This window comes from Mesoplodon densirostris, chromosome 11, assembly GCF_025265405.1.
Source record: "Mesoplodon densirostris isolate mMesDen1 chromosome 11, mMesDen1 primary haplotype, whole genome shotgun sequence".
Lineage (NCBI taxonomy): Eukaryota > Metazoa > Chordata > Mammalia > Artiodactyla > Ziphiidae > Mesoplodon > Mesoplodon densirostris.
Window position 1 is genome coordinate 26683049 of NC_082671.1, and position 20912 is coordinate 26703960.

General features: G+C 42.2%; 1 protein-coding gene across 4 annotated transcripts in view; it reads right to left on the reverse strand.

The window, feature by feature from the left end:
- Nucleotides 1-16698, reverse strand: part of TMTC1 (transmembrane O-mannosyltransferase targeting cadherins 1) — a 272198-nt gene extending 255500 nt beyond the window's left edge. For all 4 annotated transcript variants that reach the window (XM_060113162.1, XM_060113160.1, XM_060113161.1 and 1 more), the window contains exon 1: nt 16249-16698. In XM_060113162.1, coding sequence (XP_059969145.1) covers nt 16249-16550 — 302 coding nt within the window. In that variant the 5' untranslated portion in view covers nt 16551-16698. The remainder of the gene's footprint in view (nt 1-16248) is intronic.
- Nucleotides 16699-20912: the final 4214 nt, after the last annotated feature.

Consider the following 20912-nt stretch of genomic DNA (forward strand, 5'->3'; position numbering starts at 1 on the left):
AATCCTTACAGCTGCACATATTAAGATATTCTATTTTTTAACTCTGACATTTTAAACCAGCCACTTTCACTCATCTGGTTTATATTACCATCAGAGCCTTCAATAAAATAAAACTTTACAGCAAACTAGTAGAATACTATGATTCAACAGCCTAAACATGGAAAGAGAATTGAGGTCATTTGATTTGCCTTCGCTTCCCCATCTTTAACATGGAAAAACCGCTGGTCCTTTCTTGTTGAAGGAAGCTTCTCCTTGCTTCTTGATATGGAACGGCGCCGCTGACAATCTAGCGGGAGCTTCTCCTCAGGAGAAAGGGGGGTAGAGAGGAAATAAAATTTAAAAAGCTAAGCACCTTTTATATCAATCAGGACCATTTTTCAAGGTGGGCGTTATGGGCATTACGAGGCTTGGTTCTGTGTCAATTCAGTGTCTACAAAGTGACTTAATGTGCTTCTCCTGATTCCACAGTTAAAAACACGTCATGGCCAGTGAAGGATAAAGAAGAAAAATAAAAAAGGTTACTGCTGAAGATTAAGTTTTCACAGGTGTTTTGATTCTGCTCTACAACAGTCCCCAAACATTCCTGTGTGCCCTTGGAAATGAGATTATGAAAAGACTGAACAGAAGATTTGACTAGCGACAGAACTTCATTAGAATTCTAAATTCACTTCAAGCAACACAAAGAAATTATTATTCGTATCAGTTAAAGTTTGACCAGAGAAGCAGATCAGGAATGATACAGCAGAAGGAATTTGCTGCAGAGATTTGATCTTCCACAATCACGGGAACTCCTTACATAGTCTATGCAAGGCTTCTGCTACTGTGTCTATAACAAGTGGAACGCCAGCAGGGCAGGCATTCGAGAAGGAAGGATGGACTTGAAGTAGGGGAAAGGAAGGAGGGACTGGAACCCACAAAGATGAACTAGAATACACTTCTGTTTCTTGCAGCCTCCTAGGCTCCAACTTTAACTATGGGAGTGGCTTGCAAACAGGCCAGCAGTCTCCACAGAGCTGCACACATACCTGCACCATGATTCCAAGTAGCTAAAGGAGATCTGGAGAATTCCAGAGGAGCTGCAGAATTAGCTGCTGTTGCACACCAGAGCAGGTTACTCAGCAAGCCTGGGGCAACCAGCATGAGCTGCGACACACCAAAACCTACACACACCTTCTGAGTGGGTACAGACCCCACTCCGCCCCGACCCCATGTCCTCCGCCTGCCTTTTGTCTGTAGAAAAACTTTAGTCAAAGAAAAAATTTAATCAGAGAGGTGAGAAAATGCAGAAGCAAAGGAAAGCAGTCCAACAAGACTAAATAGTTTAGTCATTAAGCAAGGTCAAGGACTTTTAGTTCCTCCTCAAGGGCTATATATAATATCCTGAGCCATATCTTTTTTATAAATAATTACATATATATGTATATATAAATAAAGGGGAAAAGTCCATAACCATCCCCGCAATTTAAACTTTTTTGTTCCCTTTCAATATTTGCCCACCTGCATAATGATTTTGAAATAAAAATCGTAACATAAATACAACTTGATATTCAGGTTTTTTAAGTCGGCTTTACATAGTACAAATTTTACACACTTTCAAAAGTTTTTTTCTGGATTTCTGTGAAGTCATTTAGTTTTGCGTAACTAAGTATATTTATAAAAGTATGGTCACCAGGGCTTCCCTGGTGGCGCAGTGGTTGGGAGTCTGCCTGCCAATGCAGGGGACATGGGCTCGGGCCCTGGTCCGGGAGGACCCCACATGCCGTGGAGCAACCAAGCCCGGGCGCCATAACCGCTGGGCCTGCGCTGAGCCATATCTTTTGAGCTATTTTGTAAATACTGAAACCCCCATCAGGTGGAAGAAGTTAACTACATGATGACCAGACTGTAGCCATCACATAAACTGCCACAATTCCAAGAACTGGCCTCAAAGAAATGGACACAAACCAACCCTGGAACTGACCCTGTTTTTAAAACAATCAAGATGATGCTGATCAGACCACCACCGCATGACCAAGTTCAAGATGACTGTCAGAGCTGATTGTGCTGTTCCTGCACACAGCCCCCTCCCTCCACCTATACATCCCTGAAACACCCCTTTAAAAGCTCTCATCCGCTGATTGTCAGTGGGGAGTTGGCCTTTGGACATGGGTCCATCTTCTCCCCCAGTTGTCGCCTCCGAAATAAGCAAACTTTCTTTTCCACCAACCTTTCCTCTCAAGTATTGGCTTTCCAGCGGTGAGCAGTGGGACTGCACTTTCGGGAACACAGCCACTTTGAGACAGGCTGGGACCTGAGACCCTTTGCTGCAGTGCTGCAATGCTTGCACCTGGACAAACCTCTCCTTGAGCAACAAAATACAAAGAAACTATATGGGACTAAAAATAACTGCTTGCATGCCCAGCTGGGGCAAATTCTGGATAAAACATTCAAAGAGACCAAAAACCCAACTGCCACTTTTGAAGGGCCCTGAGCAAAAGCAGGATGCTGCGCATGGCCCCTGCACCCAACACCACCTAATGGGTGGGCAAACCACCTAAGTCACCCCTCTGGCCTGACCCCTGGACACACTCCTACCCTCACCCCCATGTAAGGAACAAGCTGGCCCCCCTCAGGAAGCGAGAACAGGCAAGGGAACCTATTGCTTGTTCTCAGGAGGCCAAGAATCCTGGTCGGTAACCACTTCACTTTCACTTTCCAAATCTCAAAGAAATTTCTCCTGTCCAGCCCTTGCCCCATACAACACAGGAAAGGAATTTCTAAGTCGCAGTTCCAGTTAGCTAAATTGATATGATACAAAGTCACTGCACCTTCATAAGCTGCCTTCATTTTCCATTGTGCCCTGCCCTCCAAACTGGTAAAAGGAGACATTCTAATAATCCATTTCCTCACTTCAACTTCTGCCCATTTCTTATGTGAGAAAAACTGTGAATAGTCTCTTTCTACACAAGTAAGTACCTTTATAATAACAAGCATTACAGGGACTTCCCTGGTGGTCCAGTGGCTAAGACTCCACTGCAGGGGGCAAAGGTTTGATCCCTGGTCAGGGAACTAAGATCCCCAGTGTGGATATTTGGTGTGGCCAAAAAATTAAAAAGAAGAGAAAAAAAAGCATTACACATCTTTATAAATAAATAAGTATTTTTTTATTGTTTATTCTTAAGGGAATTTCTAGCCGTTAGTATGTGTGACATTCATTCATTAAATCACAGATAATACTTTTAATAAAAAAATCAGTTTGAGTTTTGCATAGGGAAAAACCCTGTTAAGAAGCTCAAAAGACTACCTATAGAATAGAAGGAAATATTTACCAACCACATATCTGACAAAGGATTTATATCTAGTATGTATAAAGAAACTGCAAAACTTGACATTTAAAAAAAGATCCATTTAGAAAATCCACAAAAAATATGAAGAGAAAGTTTAACAAAGAGGACATACAGAAGGCAAATAGACACATGAAAAAATATTTAGCACCATCAGCCATTAGGGAAATGCTAATTAAAGCCACAACTTCACACCTACCAGAATGGCTACAATAAAAAACAGTGACAATACCAAATCTGGTGAGGAAGCAGAGAAACATACACTGCTGATAGGATGGATGGAAAACAGTTTGTCAGTTTCTTAAAAAACTAAACATGCAATCTACCACATGACCCAGCGATTGTACTACTTAACATTTATCCCAGAGAAACAACTACTTATGTTCACATAAAAACCTGTAAATGAATGTTTGTAGTGGCACTATTTGTAATAGATAAAACCTGGAAACAACCCAGAAGTCCTTTAACAGGTGAATAACTAAACACACTGTGATACATCCATTCAATGGAATATTACTGAGCAATAAAAAGGAATGAACTATTGATACATGCAACAATCTGAATAAACTCCAGAGAATTATTCCGAGTGCAAAAAAATCTCAAAGTTTACACCCTGTATGGTTCTAAATGGAACATTCTTGAAATGACAAAATGACATAGAGATGGAGTACATATTAGTAGTTGTTATCGATTAGGTGTCTATAGCTATGATGGGAAAACATGAAGCTCTTTGTGACAGAACTGTTCTATATCTTGACTGTGATGGTAGGCTCACGTGATAAAACTGCATAGACTAAATATACATTCAACTAAAAGAAAAAGAAAAAGAATATATGTAAAACTGATGAAACCTGAATAAAAACTGTGGATTGCATCAATGTCAACCCCCTGGTTGTGACTGTGTACTATAGTTATGCAAGATGTTACCACTGGGGAAAATGGATAAAAGATATGAGGGATTTCTATATTATTACTTACAGTTGCATGGGAATGTACAGTTATCTCAAAATTCAACGTGTTTTTTAAAAAATGGGTTTGCAAAGCCAGATAAAGACACTACAAGAAAAGAAAAGTATAGGCCAATTTCCCTGATGAACACAGATGCAAAAATCCACAACAAAACACAAGCAAACCAAATTCAACAACACATTAAAAAAACATACACCATGAACAAGTGGGTTTTATCCCTGGGATGCCAAGATGGCTCAGCACACGCAAGTCAGTTAATGTGATACACTACATTAACAAAGTGAACAATAAAAATCACATGATCATCGTAAATAGATGCAGAAAAAAACATCTAATGAAATTTAACACACTTTAATGGTAAAAAACTCTCAACAAACTAGGTTTATAGGGAATTTACCTCAACATAATAAAGAACATTTATGAATAGGCCACAGCTAACATCATACTCAACAGTGAAAAACTGAAAACTTTCCTGCTAAGATCAGGAACAAGGCATGAATGCCCACGCTTGTCATTTCTTTTTAGCACAGAACTGTAAGTTCTAGGTAGAGCAATTAGGCAAGGAAAAGAAATAAAAGACATCTAAATCAGAAAGGAAGAAGTAGAATTATCACTGTTTACAGATGACATGATCTTATATGTAGAAATCCTAAAGATGCCACCAAAAATCTATCAGAACTAATACACAAATTCAGTAAAGTTGCAGAATACAAAAATCAGCATACAAACATCAGCCACATTTCAATACACTAAGAATGAACTATCCAAAATTAAGAAAACAATCTCATTTACTATAGCATCAAAAAATAATAAAATACTTAGGAATAAACTTAACCAAAGAGATGAAAAACGTATACACTTACAACTACAAATCACTGATGAGAGAAATTAAAGACACAAATAAATGGAAAGACATCCGATGTTCATCAATGGGAACACAATATTGTTAAAATGTCCATATCACCCAAAGCCATCTACGGATTCAATATAATCCCTATCAAAATCCCAAGGCGTTTTTTACAGAAAAAGAAAAAAAATCATAAATTTCATACTGACCACAAAAGAACCTGAATAGATCAAGAAGAACAAAGCTAAAGGTACCACACTTCCTGATTGCAAAATATATTCCAATGTTACAGTAATTAAAACAGTACATTACTGGCATAAAAACAGACATATAGACCAATGGAAAATAATAGAGAAATTAACCCACATTTATATGGTCAAATGATCTTTAACAAGGGTCCCAAGAATACACAATGGGGAAAGTACAGTCTCTTCAATAAATGGTATTGGGAAAACTGGTTATCCACATGCAAAAGAATGAAATTAGACCCTTATCTTCCAATGTACACAAAAATCAATCCAAAAATGTATCAAAAATTTATATGTAAGACCTGAAACTGTAAAACTCCTAGGAGAAAAACATAGGGGAAAAACTTCATAATGTTAGGTTTGGCAGTGGTTTCTTATATATGATAACAAAAGTACAAACAATAAAAGCAAAATTAGACAAGTGGGACTACATCAAACCAAAAAGCCTTTACACAGCAAAGGAAACAAATCAACAGAGTGAAAAGGCAACCTACAGAAGAGGAGAAAACATGTGCAAACCAAATATCTGATATGTTGTTAATATCTAAAATACATAAGGAATTCCTACAACTTAAAGCAGAAGAAATTAAATAACCTGATTTTAAAATGGGCAAAGAACTTGAATAGACACTTTTCCAAAGAAGACATACAAATGGCCAGTAGGTACTTGGAAAATGCTTACACGACTAATCATCAAAATCTAATCATGCAAATCATGCACTAATCATGCAAATCAAAACCACAATGAGTTATCACCTCACTCCTGTTAGGTTGGCTTTTATGAAAAAAAAAGGTAAGCAGGCGCTGCTTAAAGGAGCTCCAGAGACGGGTGCGAGCCGCGGCTAACAGCGCGGACCCCAGAGACGGGCATGAGACACTAAGGCTGCTGCAGCCGCCACCAAGACGCCTGTGTGCGAGCACAGGTCACTATCCACACCTCCCTTCCGGGGAGCCTGTTAAGCCCGACACTGCCAGGGTCCCAGGATCCAGGGACAACTTCCCCAGGAGACCGCACAGCGAGCCTCAATCAGGCTGGTGCAACGTCACGCCGGCCTTTGCCGCCGCACGCTCGCCCGGCAACCATACCCCTCCCTCCTCACGGCCTGAGTGAGCCGGAGCCACCGAATCAGCTGCTCCTTTAACCCCATCTGGTCTCAAAGAAGAACAGACGCCCTCAGATGACCTACACGAAGAGACAGGGACAAATGCAAAGGTGAACCCCGGGAGCAGTGCGAACAAAGGAGAGAAAGGGAAATCTCTAGCAGCAGCCTCAGGAGCAGCGGATTAAAGCTCCACAATCAACTTGATGTACCCTGCATCTGTGGAATACCTGAAGAGACAATGAATTATCCCAAATTGAGAAGGTGGACTTTGAGAGCAAGATTGATTATTTTTTCCCCTTTTCCTCTTTTTGTGAGTGTGTATGTGTATGCTTCTGTGTGAGATTTTGTCTGTATAGCTTTGCTTTCACCATGTGTTCTAGGGTCCTATCCGTCCATTTTTTGTTTTCTTGTTTGTTTTTTTTACTTAAAAAAATTTTTTTCGCAATAACTATTTTTTTATTTTAATTATTTATTTTACCTTACTTTATTTTGTTTTCTTTTACCCTCTTTCTTTCTTTCTTTCTTTCTTTCTACTTTTCTCCCTTTTATTCTGAGCCCTGTGGATGAAAGCCTCATGGTGCTGCAGCCAGGAGTCAGTGCTGTGCCTCTGAAGTGGGAGAGCCAACTTCAGGACACTGGTCCACAAGAGACCTCCCAGCTCCACGTAATATCAAATAGCGAAAATCTCCCAGAGATCTCCATCTCAACACCAGCACCCAGTTTCAGTCAACAACCAGCAAGCTACAGTGCTGGACACCCTATGCCAAACAATTAGCAAGACAGGAACACAACCCCACTCATTAGCAGAGAGGCTGCCTAAAATCATAGTAAGTCCACAGACACCCCAAAACACACCAGCAGACGTGGACCTGTCCACCAGAAAGACAAGATCCACCCTCATCCACCAGAACACAGGCACTAGTCCCCTCCAGCAGGAAGCTTACACAACCCACTGAACCAAACTTAGCCACTAGGGACAGAGACCAAAAACAATGGGAACTACGAACCTGCAGACTGCAAAAAGGAGACCCCAAACACAGTAAGATAAGCAAAATGAGAAGACACAAAAACACACAGCAGGTGAAGGAGCAAGATAAAAACCCACCAGACCTAACAAATGAAGAGGAAATAGGCACTCTATCTGAAAAAAAATTCAGAATAATGATAGTAAAGATGATCCAAAATCTTGGAAATAGAATAGAAAAAATGCAAGAAACATTTAACAAGGACCTGGAAGAACTAAAGATGAAACAAGCAACAATGAACAACACAATAAATGAAATTAAAAATACTCTAGGGCTTCCCTGGTGGCACAGTGGTTGAGAGTCTGCCTGCCGATGCAGGGTACATGGGTTCGTGCCCTGGTCCGGGAAGATCCCACATGCCGCAGAGCGGCTGGGCCCGTGAGCCATGGCCGCTGAGCATGCACGTCCGGACCCGGTGCTCCGCAACACGAGAGGCCACAACAGTGAGAGGCCCGCGTACCGCAAAAAAAAAAAAAAAAAACTCTAGAAGGGATCAATAGCAGAATAACTGAGGCAAAGAACAGATTAAGTGACCTGGAAAATAAGTATTGGAACTAACTTCTGCAGAGCAGAATAAAGAAAAAAGAATGAAAAGAACTGAGGACACTCTCAGAGACCTCTGGGACAACAATAAACACAGCAACATTCGAATTATAGGGGTTCCAGAAGAAGAAGAGAAAAAGAAACGGACTGAGAAAATATTTGAAGAGATTAGAGTTGAAAACTTCCCTAATATGGGAAAGGAAATAGTTAATCAAGTCCAGGAAGCACAGAGAGTCCCATACAGGATAAATCCAAGGAGAAACACGCCAAGACACATTTTAATCAAACTGTCAAAAATTAAATACAAAGAAAACATATTAAAAGCAGCAAGGGAAAAACAACAAATAACACACAAGGGAATCCCCATAAGGTTAACAGCTGATCTTCCAGCAGAAACTCTGCAAGCCAGAAGGGACTGGCAGGACATATTTAAAGTGATGAAGGAGAAAAACCTACAACCAAGATTACTCTACCCAGCAAGGATCTCATTCACATTTGATGGAGAAATTAGTACCTTTACAGAAAAGCAAAAGCTGAGAGAGTTCAGCACCACCAAACCAGCTTTACAACAAATGCTAAAGGAACTTCTCTAGGCAAGAAACACAACAGAAGGAAAAGACCTACAATAACAAACCCAAAACAATTAAGAAAATGGGAATACGAATATACATATTGATAATTACCTTAAATGTAAATGGATTAAATGCTCCCACCAAAAGACACAAACTGGCTGAATGGATACAAAAACAAGACCCATATATATGCTGTCTACAGGAGACCCACTTCAGACCTAGGGACACATACAGACTGAAAGTGAGGGGATGGAAAAAGATATTCCATGCAAATGGAAACCAAAAGAAAGCTGGAGAAGCAATTCTTATATCAGACAAAACAGACTTTAAAATAAAGACTACTACAAGAGACAAAGAAGGACACTACATAATGATCAAGGGATCGATCCAAGAAGAAGATATAAGAATTGTAAATATTTATGCACCCAACATAGGAGCACCTCAATACATAAGGCAAATACTAACAGCCATAAAAGGGGAAATCGACAGTAATGCATTCATAGTAGGAGACTTTAACACCCCACTGTCACCAATGGACAGATCATCCAAAATGAAAATAAATAAGGAAACACAAGCTTTAAATGATACATAAAACAAGATAGACTGAATTGATATTTATAGGACATTCCATCCAAAAACAACAGAATACACATTTTTCTCAAGTGCTCATGGAACATTCTCCAGGATAGACCATATCTTTGGTCACAAATCAAGCCTCGGTAATTTTAAGAAAATTGAAATTGTATCAAGGATCTTTTCCGACCACAAAGCTATGAAACTAGTTATCAATTATAGGAAAAGATCTGTAAAAAATACAAACACATGGAGGCTAAACAATACACTACTTAATAATGAAGTGATCACTGGAGAAATCAAAGAGGAAATAAAAAAATACCTAGAAACAAATGACAATGGAGACACGACGACCCAAAACCTATGGGAAGCAGCAAAAGCAGTTCTAAGAGGGAAGTTTATAGCAATACGATCCTACCTTAAGAAACAGGAAACATCTCGAATAAACAACCTAACGTTACTCCTAAAGCAATTAGAGAAAGAAGAACAAAAAAACCCCAAAGTTAGCAGAAGGAAAGAAATCATAAAGATCAGATCAGAAATAAATGAAAAAGAAATGAAGGAAACAATAGCAAAGATCAATAAAACTAAAAGCTGGTTCTTTGAGAAGATAAACAAAATTGATAAACCATTAGCCAAACTCAGCAAGAAAAAAAGGGAGAAGACTCAAATCAATAGAATTAGAAATGAAAAAGGAGAAGTAACAACTGACACTGCAGAAATACAAAAGATCATGAGAGATTACTACAAGCAACTCTATGCCAAGAAAATGGACAACCTGGAAGAAATGGACAAATTCTTAGAAATGCACAACCTGCCAAGACTGAATCAGGAAGAAATAGAAAATATGAACAGACCAATCACAAGCACTGAAATTGAAACTGTGATTAAAAATCTTCCAACCAACAAAAGCCCAGGACCAGATGGCTTCACAGGCAAATTCTTTCAAACATTTAGAGAAGAGCTAACACCTATCCTTCTCAAACTCTTCCAAAATATAGCAGAGGGAGGAACACTCCCAAACTCATTCTACGAGGCCACCATCACCTTGATACCAAAACCAGGCAAGGATGTCACAAAGAAAGAAAACTACAGGCCAATATCACTGATGAACATAGATGCAAAAATCCTCAACAAAATACTAGCAAACAGAATCCAACAGCACATTAAAAGGATCATACACCATGATCAAGTGGGGTTTATTCCAGGAATGCAAGGATTCTTCAATATACGCAAATCAACCAATGTGATACACCCTATTAACAAGTTGAAGGAGAAAAACCATATGGTCATCTCAATAGATGCAGAGAAACCTTTCGACAAAATTCAACACCCATTTATGATAAAAACCCTGCAGAAAGTAGGCATAGAGGGAACTTCCCTCAACATAATAAAGGCCATATATGACAAACCCACAACCAACATCGTCCTCAATGGTGAAAAACTGAAACCATTTCCACTAAGATCAGGAACAAGACAAGGTTGCCCACTCTCACCACTCTTATTCAACCTAGTTTTGGAAGTTTTAGGCACAGGAATCAGAGAAGAAAAGGAAATAAAAGGAATCCAAATCAGAAAAGAAGAAGTAAAGTTGTCACTGTTTGCAGGTGACATGATACTATACATAGAGAATCCTAAAGATGGTACCAGAAAACTACTAGAGCTAATCAATAAATTTGGTGCAGTAGCAGGATACAAAATTAATGCACATAAATCTCTGGCATTCCTATACACTAATGATGAAAAATCTGAAAGTGAAATTAAAAAAACACTCCCATTTACCATTGCAACAAAAAGAATAAAATATCTAGGAATAAAACTACCTAAAGAGACAAGAGACATGTATGCAGAAAATTATAAGACACTGGTGAAAGAAATTAAAGATGATATGAATAGATGGAGAGATATACCATGTTCTTGGATTGGAAGAATCAACATTGTGAAATGACTCTACTACCCAAAGCAATCTACAGATTCAATGCAATCCCTATCAAACTACCACTGGTATTTTTCACAGAACTAGAACAAAAAAATTTCACAATTTGTATGGAAACACAAAAGACCCCGAATAGCCAAAGCAATCTTGAGAACAAAAAACGGAGCTGGAGGAATCAGGCTCCCTGACTTCAGACTATACTACAAAGCTACAGTAATCAAGACAGTATGGTACTGGCACAAAAACAGAAATATAGATCAATGGAACAATATAGAAAGCTCAGAGATAAACCCACGCACATATGGTCACCTTATCTTTGATAAAGGAGGCAGGAATGTACAGTGGAGAAAGGAAAGCCTCTTCAATAAGTGGTGCTGGGAAAACTGGACAGGGACTTGTAAAAGTATGAGATTAGATCACTCCCTAACACCATACAAAAAAATAAGGTCAAAATGAATTAAAGACCTAAATGTAAGGCCAGACACTATCAAACTCTTAGAGCAAAACATAGGCAGAACACTCTATGACATAAATCACAGCAAGATCCTTTTTGACCCACCTCCTAGAGAAATGGAAATAAAAACAAAAATACACAAATGGGACCTAATGAAACTTCGAAGCTTTTGCACAGCCAAGGAAACCATAAACAAGACCAAAAGACAACCCTCAGAATGGGAGAAAATATTTGCACATGAAGCAACTGACAAAGGATTAATCTCCAAAATTTACAAGCAGCTCATGCTGCTCAATAGCAAAAAAACAAACAACCCAATCCAAAAATCGGCAGAAGACCTAAATAGACATTTTTCCAAAGAAGATATACAGACTGCCAACAAACACATGAAAGAATGCTCAAAATCATTAAGCGTTAGAGAAATGCAAATCAAAACTACAATGAGATATCATCTCACACCAGTCAGAATGGCCATCATCAAAAAATCTAGAAATAATAAATGCTGGAGAGGGTTTGGAGAAAAGGGAACACTCCTGCACTGCTGGTGGGAATGTGAATTGGTACAGCCACTATGGAGACCAGTGTGGAAGTTCCTTAAAAAACTACAAATAGAACTACCATACAACCCAGCAATCCCACCACTGGGCATATACCCTGAGAAAACCATAATTCAAAAAGAGTTATGTACCAAAATGTTCATTGCAGCTCTATTTACAATAGCTAGGACATGGAAACAACCTAAGTGTCCATCATCGGATGAATGAATAAAGAAGATGTGGCACATATATACAATGGAATATTATTCAGCCATAAAGAGAAACGAAATTGAGCTATTTGTAATGAGGTGGATGGACGTAGAGTCTGTCATACAGAGTGAAGTAAGTCAGAAAGAGAAAGACAAATACCGTATGCTAACACATATATTTGGAATTTAAGAAAAAAAAAATGTCTTGAAGAACCTAGGGGTAAGACAGGAATAAAGACACAGACCTACTAGAGAATGGACTTGAGGATATGGGGAGGGGGAAGGGTAAGCTGTGACAAAGTGAGAGAGTGGCATGGACATATATACACTACGAAATGTAGAATAGATAGCTAGTGGGAAGCAGCCGCATAGCACACGGAGATCAGCTCGGTGCTTTGTGGCCACCTAGAGGGGTGGGATAGGGAGGGTGGGAGGGAGGGAGACTCAAGAGGGAAGAGATACGGGAACATATGTATATGTATAACTGATTCACTTTGTTATAAAGCAGAAACTAACAGACCATTGTAAAGCAATTATACTCCAATAAAGATGTAAAAAAAAAAAAGAAAAGGGGGCCTCCCTGGTGGCGCAGTGGTTAAGAGTCCGCCTGCCGATGCAGGGGATACGGGTTCGTGCCCCGGTCTGGGAGGATCCCATATGCCGCGGAGCGGCTGGGCCCGTGAGCCATGGCCGCTGGGCCTGCGCATCCGGAGCCTGTGCTCCGCAACGGGAGAGGCCACAGCAGTGAGAGGCCCACATACCGCAAAAAGAAAAAAAAAAAAAAAAAAAAGAAAAGGTAAGCATTGGCAAGGATGTGAAGAATTTGGGACCCTTGTACACTACTGGCTAGAAAGTAAAATGGTGCATCCACTATGGAAAACAGGATAGAGTTTTCTCAAAAAATTAAAAATACAATTACCATATGATTCAGCAATCCTACTTCTGGGTATATATCCAAAAGAATTGAAATCGGGATCTCGAAGAGATATATGCACTCCTGTGTTCACTGCATTATTCACAATAACCGAGATATAAAAACAACTTAAGTGTCTATCGTCAGATGAATGGATAAAGAAAAGAGATACATATACACGATGTAAGATTATTCAGCCTTAAAAAGGAGGAAATCCTGCAATGTGCAACAACATGGAAGAACTTGGAGAGCATTATGCTACGTGAAATTAACCAGTCGCAGAAGTCCACTTATGTGAGGTACGTAAAGTAGTCAAACTCATAGAAATAGATAGTGAAATGGTGGTTGCCAAGGGCAGGATGAGAGGAGAGGGGCACCAAGAGTTACTGTTCAACAGGTATATAGTTTCAATTATACTAGAGGAATAAGTGCTAGAGAGCTGCTGTACAACATTATAGCTGACAATACTGTATTGTGCACTTAAAAATTTAAGATGGTAGGGCTTCCCTGATGGCGCAGTGGTTGAGAGTCCGCCTGCCGATTCAGGGGATGCGGGTTCATGCCCCGGTCCGGGAAGATCCCACATGCCCTGGAGCGGCTGGGCCTGTGAGCCATGGCCTCTTAGCCTGCGCATCCAGAGCCTGTGCTCTGCAACGAGAGAGGCCACAACAGTGAGAGGCCCGCGTACCGCAAAAAAAAAAAAAAAAAAATTTAAGATGGTAGATCTCATGTTAGGTGTTCTTACAACAAAATTAATCATTAATTAATTGAATGGTTTTCAATTCTCGAAATTTCTGCTCAAACAAGCTTAAGATACAGTTAAGATAGTTTGAATATATTTCAAAGGCCACTTTGTGTTTTCACCGATTACCTAAAATAAAAATCATTCAAGTCATGATCTATGTAAAGTTCCCAGGCCAATGCTTGGTTCACACTGAATAGTTAATAAATGTGAGTTTCTGTCCTTCCTTGCAACAGTCTTCAGAGCTGTGTGGGCCTAGCATCGTTAACGTCGTCCCTTAGACGTGCCCAGCCTCACGCTATTGCACTGGAAGATGCAGTTTCACCTCAGGTGACTGTGATGAGAAAGCCTCCATGTCTTATTCAAATCAATGCCTGTGAGTACAGAAAGGTTAGTTCAATTTCTCTTTCTGAAGAGGCACTATTACTTTCCAGTTAGTGCACTCTAGACTTGTAACTCAATCTTCTCAAAAAAAAAGGGTATATCTTACACAGCCAGTAAGACACACTCTACAAAGAGCAATGCATCTTAGCAACCAGGCTGCTTTTTATAACTGGTGAGTATCAGCAATGCCCCCTCAATTCCCCTTCTCCTTTGCCCCTGTCCTGCACAACGCCTGCTTTCCTCTTCATCAGTGGCCTTGCCTCACTGTCTACTTCTTTCCTCCCCTTCTCTCTCTGCCGTCCCTGCCACCTCCTGCACGAATTAAAAAAAATTTTTTTTACAAAGTCAAGAAGTGAAGACACTCTTCCCCACCCTCCACCAAGTGGGCACAGGCATTTGACCCTGATCTTTGTACACGGAAAAAGCTCAGAGGAGGGACCTATATGGTCTCCGTGGCTGTTATAAGCCCAGCACACTTCATGCTGTGAGCTACCACACCTTAAACTAACCAACAAACCTCTCTGTAATAAATGAAAAAGCAGGCCAATTTAGAAGTTACACACATATCGGGCCATCTAAGAATGTGCCATTTTAAGAAACATTTAGGGAAAAAAAGGACTGAGCAACTTAGTAGCTGAGATTATCTTTCAGCTGAAAAACAAAACCGCTTTCCAAAAGGATAAATGTTTATAAAATACTCTCTTCAGAGTCAAATGTGCTATTTCCTCACCCGCCTTAAAACATTCAACTTTCAGTTGAAGAATTAGGTACAATCGCTCTGGTTTCCTTTTCTAAGTCATCAGCCACCTGTCAAGAGACCTCGGCCTCCCGGCCTGGGCAGGCTTTTCAAGCTGTTTACCCTGTCTCGAATGACCAGTACCACAAAGACGGGTTCATATTACACCCGTTGGAAAATGCTTAAAACGCTGATGTTACTGAACCAATATTATTTCAACAGTTCTGTCCGGCACATTATAAGCTTAAATGCTGAGCCAAATTATAAGTAGCTGAGTCAAGCTCATGACTCGCGAGCCAGCACTTCCCTGGCATAGCCTTTCTCCCCTTCCACCTGAAGCTAGCCGTCTTTTAAATTCAAGAAAATACTCCAGCCCGCAAAAAACCCTGGCGTTCTCCCGATTCCCTTTGCACCTTATTCACACTTGAAACGCTGAATCATGACTCCGAGACTGTAAAAGAAAAACTACTTCAACTGGGACTCCAGGACCCCCAGAGGATCCCACGCTTTTCTGCCTTCCTTTGCTTTGCACCTTTTAAAGTCTAAATCTGGAGCCCTTCCCGAAGATCGGCGAGGCTCCAGGAGCAGCCAAGTCTGCAGGTCGGGAGAGCGCCTCTGCCCGCTGTGCTGCTCCTCCTCAAACCCACGCAAGCCCTGGCAGCTCACAACTCCCAAGGAGCTGACACACTCCCCGACTGCACAGCTCACCAGCAGCCGCCGAGAAACCCCCAACTTCGAAGCTGCACCACCACAGCCACCCGCCCGGAGCTCGTCGGGCCCGCGCTGGTCTCACTTGGCCACCGTACCACGGGGGTGAGGTGTGCGGAGGCGGGTGGGCTCCACCAGCCCCCTCCCAGCCCTGGCCCCAGAGACCAGCCCGCCCAGAGCGCAAACTCTCGAGAAACTCAATCCCAAGTCCCAGCCCGCGCCTCCTGAACCGCCCCGGGAGCCCCAAGTAGCCGGGCGGAGGATCACGGAGCAGAGGGGCGTGGGCAGCCTGGAGAGGATGGAGGCGTGGAGGGGAAGGGGCGGCGAGAAAAGAAACGGCCCCCAAGCCAGTCCCGCAACTTCTCCCAGCCCGGGTTGGGGGTGAGGAGAAACGGCGGCGGCCGCGAGCAAGGGATGAGGGACTCACTTGAAGGTGAGGACGCAGAGCGGCCGGTAGGACTTGTGGCTGGTGTTCTCGGCCATGCCCTTGCCCCAGAAGTCGTTGGAGAAGATGCCCCAGCGCAGCGGGGCTCCGGGCCGCACGTCGGGGTTGTTGACGATCGCCCACACGTCGTCGTGCACGAACTCGCCCTGCAGCGAGCGGCCGTAGCACAGGCAGCTCGCCCCGGCCAGCAGCGCCGCGGCCCCAGGCGCCGAAAGTCCGCAGCCCCGCCGCCTGGAGGGCGCGCGGTCCCCGCCGCCGCCTCGGGCAGAGCTTGTCACTACCATCGCGCCGCCGCCGCTGCCTTGGCCTCTCCCGGGCGTCTGGCATCGTCCCCAGCCGGGGGCCGGGCGGCGCGCGGCGGCTGCCCGGAGGTGGGCTCGGGCATAGTCGGCGGCAGCTGGACCTGCCGCTAGCGCCCGACGCTCCGCCGCCGCCTGCGCCGCCGAGTTGGCCCAGCTGCAAATAAACAGCAGTTCCCCCGCCTCCCCTGGCCATCGCCACCTCCTCCGCCCCACTGCGCATGCCCCGCTCGCAATCGCCTCCACCCCCCAATCCCGAGACTAGCGCCGCTTTTCCCCCCATGTCCCGCATCCTCCCCCCGCGCCCCGGCTGGTCGCGCGCTCAGCCCGCGGGCGCCGCGGCCCCGGGCGGCGAGAGTCAGCGCGCAGGTGGAGCGGGGTCGCGGCGCGGGGCTACCCGGAGCGGCAGGGAAGGGGCATCCGGGGTCCTGTCCGCTGTGCCCGAGATGCTCTCCGCCTCCCAACATGTACCCCAGCACAGTCCGGGGAGGGCCTCCTGGTGGGCACCTCCAGGCCCCGGGCCAGGACGGGCTTAGCAGGTGCTCAGCCTGAACCCCCCGCCCGCCCTCCGGGAGGGAGCAGTGGCTGCCGCTGCCCGGGACTTCCCCGGCTTTTCAGCACCCCGGACAACAGCAGGGGCGGCCCGCGGGCCACGCTCTCCCGCCCCGTTTCGCGCTCGCGTCCCGTCGTCCCCTCCGCGGTCTCCTTCCCGGGCTTTCGGTCCCCACCGCCCCGCGACCAGAGGTTGCAGCCTCCAAGGGTGGAAACCGCAGGGAAATGGAGCTTCTGAAGCTTCTTTCTGAAAACCGAGCGAGGGTCTCCCTGGCGGGGGCGTCTCCTGCCCGACCTGCGCCGGTTTGTTCCGAGGAGCCATCGGCTGTTTTCCTTTACCTCCCATTGCTCTGCTCGCCCTTATAAAGTCTCAGGTTCGATTTTTGGTTTGGGTTTGGGCTCCTAATTGGCTTCTGAAACATTCCTCCTCGTTTTGTTTTTTACTACGGTTCTTAAAACAATCTGGGAGATGCCAAGCAAATTACTTTTTCTTCCCATCTAAGTGGGTCACTTGGGTCTGATTATTTCCTACGCTGTGAGCGTGTTTGAACTCTTCCTGCTAAGTCAATACTATTTAAAACAAAAACAAAAACAAAACTGCTTTAAGGCCTCTGGCTTTGGCTCCCCATCTTCCCGTTTTTCTGAACGGTTGTTTTCTTTCTTAAAAAATACTAATTATAGTATGTAAATAAGCTAAGTATACCGTTGAGATGAGGACCAGTAGAGTTTGTCCAAGTTTGAAAAATCTGTTAACTCGTTGATGCCCTTGTAAATTTCTATTGCTGTGTGTTATTGAAGTTACCTGGAATCTGATGCATCCAGACAGAGAAACTTAAAATATATACAAAATTCGCCATATTATTATCATCCTTCCAAAATCCTTAAGTTTCGATGATCTAAAAAAAAAAAAAAAAAAAAGTAGAAAAAAAAGGCAGAAATTACTCTTATACTGACTGAATGTTTTTGACTCTTTAAGACACCAATTTATTTCTTAAAAAATTTAAGATATATCCAAGCAGTTGAAAACTCAATGAAATAAGACGAATATATTGCAAGTCAGGATGTTTTTATCCATTTCACTTTGTTTTTTAGTGACTTGGAAATTAGTGAGTGCAAAATGTATTCATCCTTGCATCAAAACTTTTTAACCCTGGGTAGCTTTCATATCCAGACCCTACACACACCTGAGTCAACCATCTCCCCACAGAACACACTACAGCCTTTCTTCTTCACCTGCCCATTAACTTAATAAAAATATACGAAAGTATATGTTGTGCTACAATATGCTAAGTACTGGGCTGGATGACCAAAGCTGCTCAAATTGTGTATATGTGTAAGTGTGTGTGTGTAAGATTAATACCTTAAAAGTCTAACAACCTTCTGAGTTAACAGCTGACTAAGACAGTGAATTTGTCCTTGCTGAAATGATAGTAGGTGTAATAAGCCAATGTATCAGTCCTTACCTACAATTAATAGAGGCTTTCTTGAGACAATATCTTACTCCCAAAGAGTGCCTCTAATTGTAGATTTTTAAAGAGAGCAGGCCTTTTCTCCCTTAAATCACCCCTGTAGGAGGCACAGCTTGCCCACCCTGTTCTTTTGTGAGTTGTGTTTTTTAGGAGAAAACACTTATCAGAGTTCTCCATGACAATAGATAGAAATGCAGAAGGACAAAGCTGGACTCCAAAAGACAATAAAAGGGAGAAAAGATGAAGGAAACCTCTAAGTGGGATTCCAGGTTTCTGAGCACAGAGAGTTTCATCAAGATTTGCTGTAGATTGACTGGCATCTCCATTCTATTTAGTTCGGATGATGAATTTGGGATGAATGTAATTTAAAATAATGAGATACCTCAAGTCCTCTCAAGGACAAAGTAATAAGTAAATACTTTTTAAAAGTAAACAGTTCCTACTATATGACCCAGCAATCCTACTACTGGGCATATACCCTGAGAAAACCATAACTCAAGAAGAGTCATGTACCACAATGTTCATTGCAGCTCTATTTACAATAGCCAGGACATGGAAACAACCTAGGTGTCCATCGACAGATGAATGGATAAAGAAAATGTGACACATATATACAGTGGAATATTACTCAGCCATAAAAAGAAACGAAACTGAGGTATTTGTAGTGAGGTGGATGGACCTAGAGTCTGTCGTACAGAGTGAAGTAAGTCAGAACGAGAAAAACAAATACTAACAAATACTATATATGTATGCTAACACATATATATGGAATCTAAAAAAAAAAAAGGTTCTGATGAACCTAGGGGCAGGACAGGAATAAAGACGCAGACATCGAGAATGGACTTGAGGACACGGGGAGGAGGAAGGGTAAGCTGGGATAAAGTGAGAGAAGTGGGAAGCAGCTGCATAGCACAGGGAGATCAGCTTGGTGCTTTGTGACCAGCTAGAGGGGTGGGATAGGGAGGGTGGGAGGGAGATGCAAGGGGGAGGGGATATGGGGATATATGTATACATATAGCTGATTCACTTTGTTATAAAGCAGAAACTAACACAGCATTGTAAAGCAATTATACTCCAGTAAAGGTGTTAAAAAAATAATAAAAAAAATAAAAGTAAACAGTTCCTTTGCAGCCCCTTCATTTCCTGATCCAGTACGGTTCTGTGTTACAGAAAAACAGTGTAAAAGTACTGATGTCAGAGAGAGAAGGTTTACACTGATACGCCACCTCATTATCCCTCTGCTGACGGTGTAAAGCACTCACCTTGCCTAACAAAGAGGCCCAAAAGCAAATTACATTAATTCTTGTTACTTCGCCTGTGATTATTTTTAAAGGATTTATAATTAGAACAATACTACCTTCTAAGACACCTTTTGTCCCTCAGAGCAATTTAAAACATAAATTATTATGAAGGGCTTCTCTGAGGCTCATACAAATTAACATAGACCATAACTCTGAAAGAAATTAGGACACAACTAAAAATAAATCAAGGACAAGTAGATAATTTAACAAAACAAATTTCAAATTACTGCCCACTGCAGTTTCAGCCCAATACACCCTGTTCAGGTACCGGGATATAAAGAAACTGTTGACCAAAGTAAAAACTCACAACGTGAGAGCTGTGGGTTTTAGTTTTATTTGGGGACTTGCTGAGGACTATAGCCTCTCAGATAGTTCTGAGGAATTGCTCGGAAGAGCTGGTGGGGAGGTCTGCATACATGTGATTTTGGCAAAGAAGTATGTGCTGAAGTAAGTCAGACAGAGAAAGACAATTATCATATCATATTGCTTATATGTGGAATCTAAAGAAATGGTACGAATGAACCTATTTACAAAACAGAGGTTGACATGTAGAAAACAAACTTGTGGTTACCAGGGAGGAAAGGGGGGCGTGGAGGGATAAACTGGGATATTGGGATTGACATATACACACTACTATATGTAGAATACTTAACTAATAAAAACCTACTGAACATCACAGGGAACTCTATTCAATACTCTGTAATGACCTATATGGGAATTGAATCTAAAAAAGAGCGGATATATGTGTATGTTTAACTGACTCACTTTGTTGTACAGCAGAAGCTAACAAAGCATTGTAAATCAATACTATACTTCAATAAAATTAGAAAAAAAAATTAAAAGGCATCAATTAAAAAAAATGGAGTACGTGCAATCAAAGCACAGATCTTTGTAGGTTACTGCTAGTCACAAGAAACAGATATCTCAGTTAATGTTTTTAGTGCTTTTCTAAGTATGGGGAGATGCAAGAATCTTGGTTCACTGAATGTTCTCCTGAAAATATCAAACTTTCTCAGGGCTTGTTC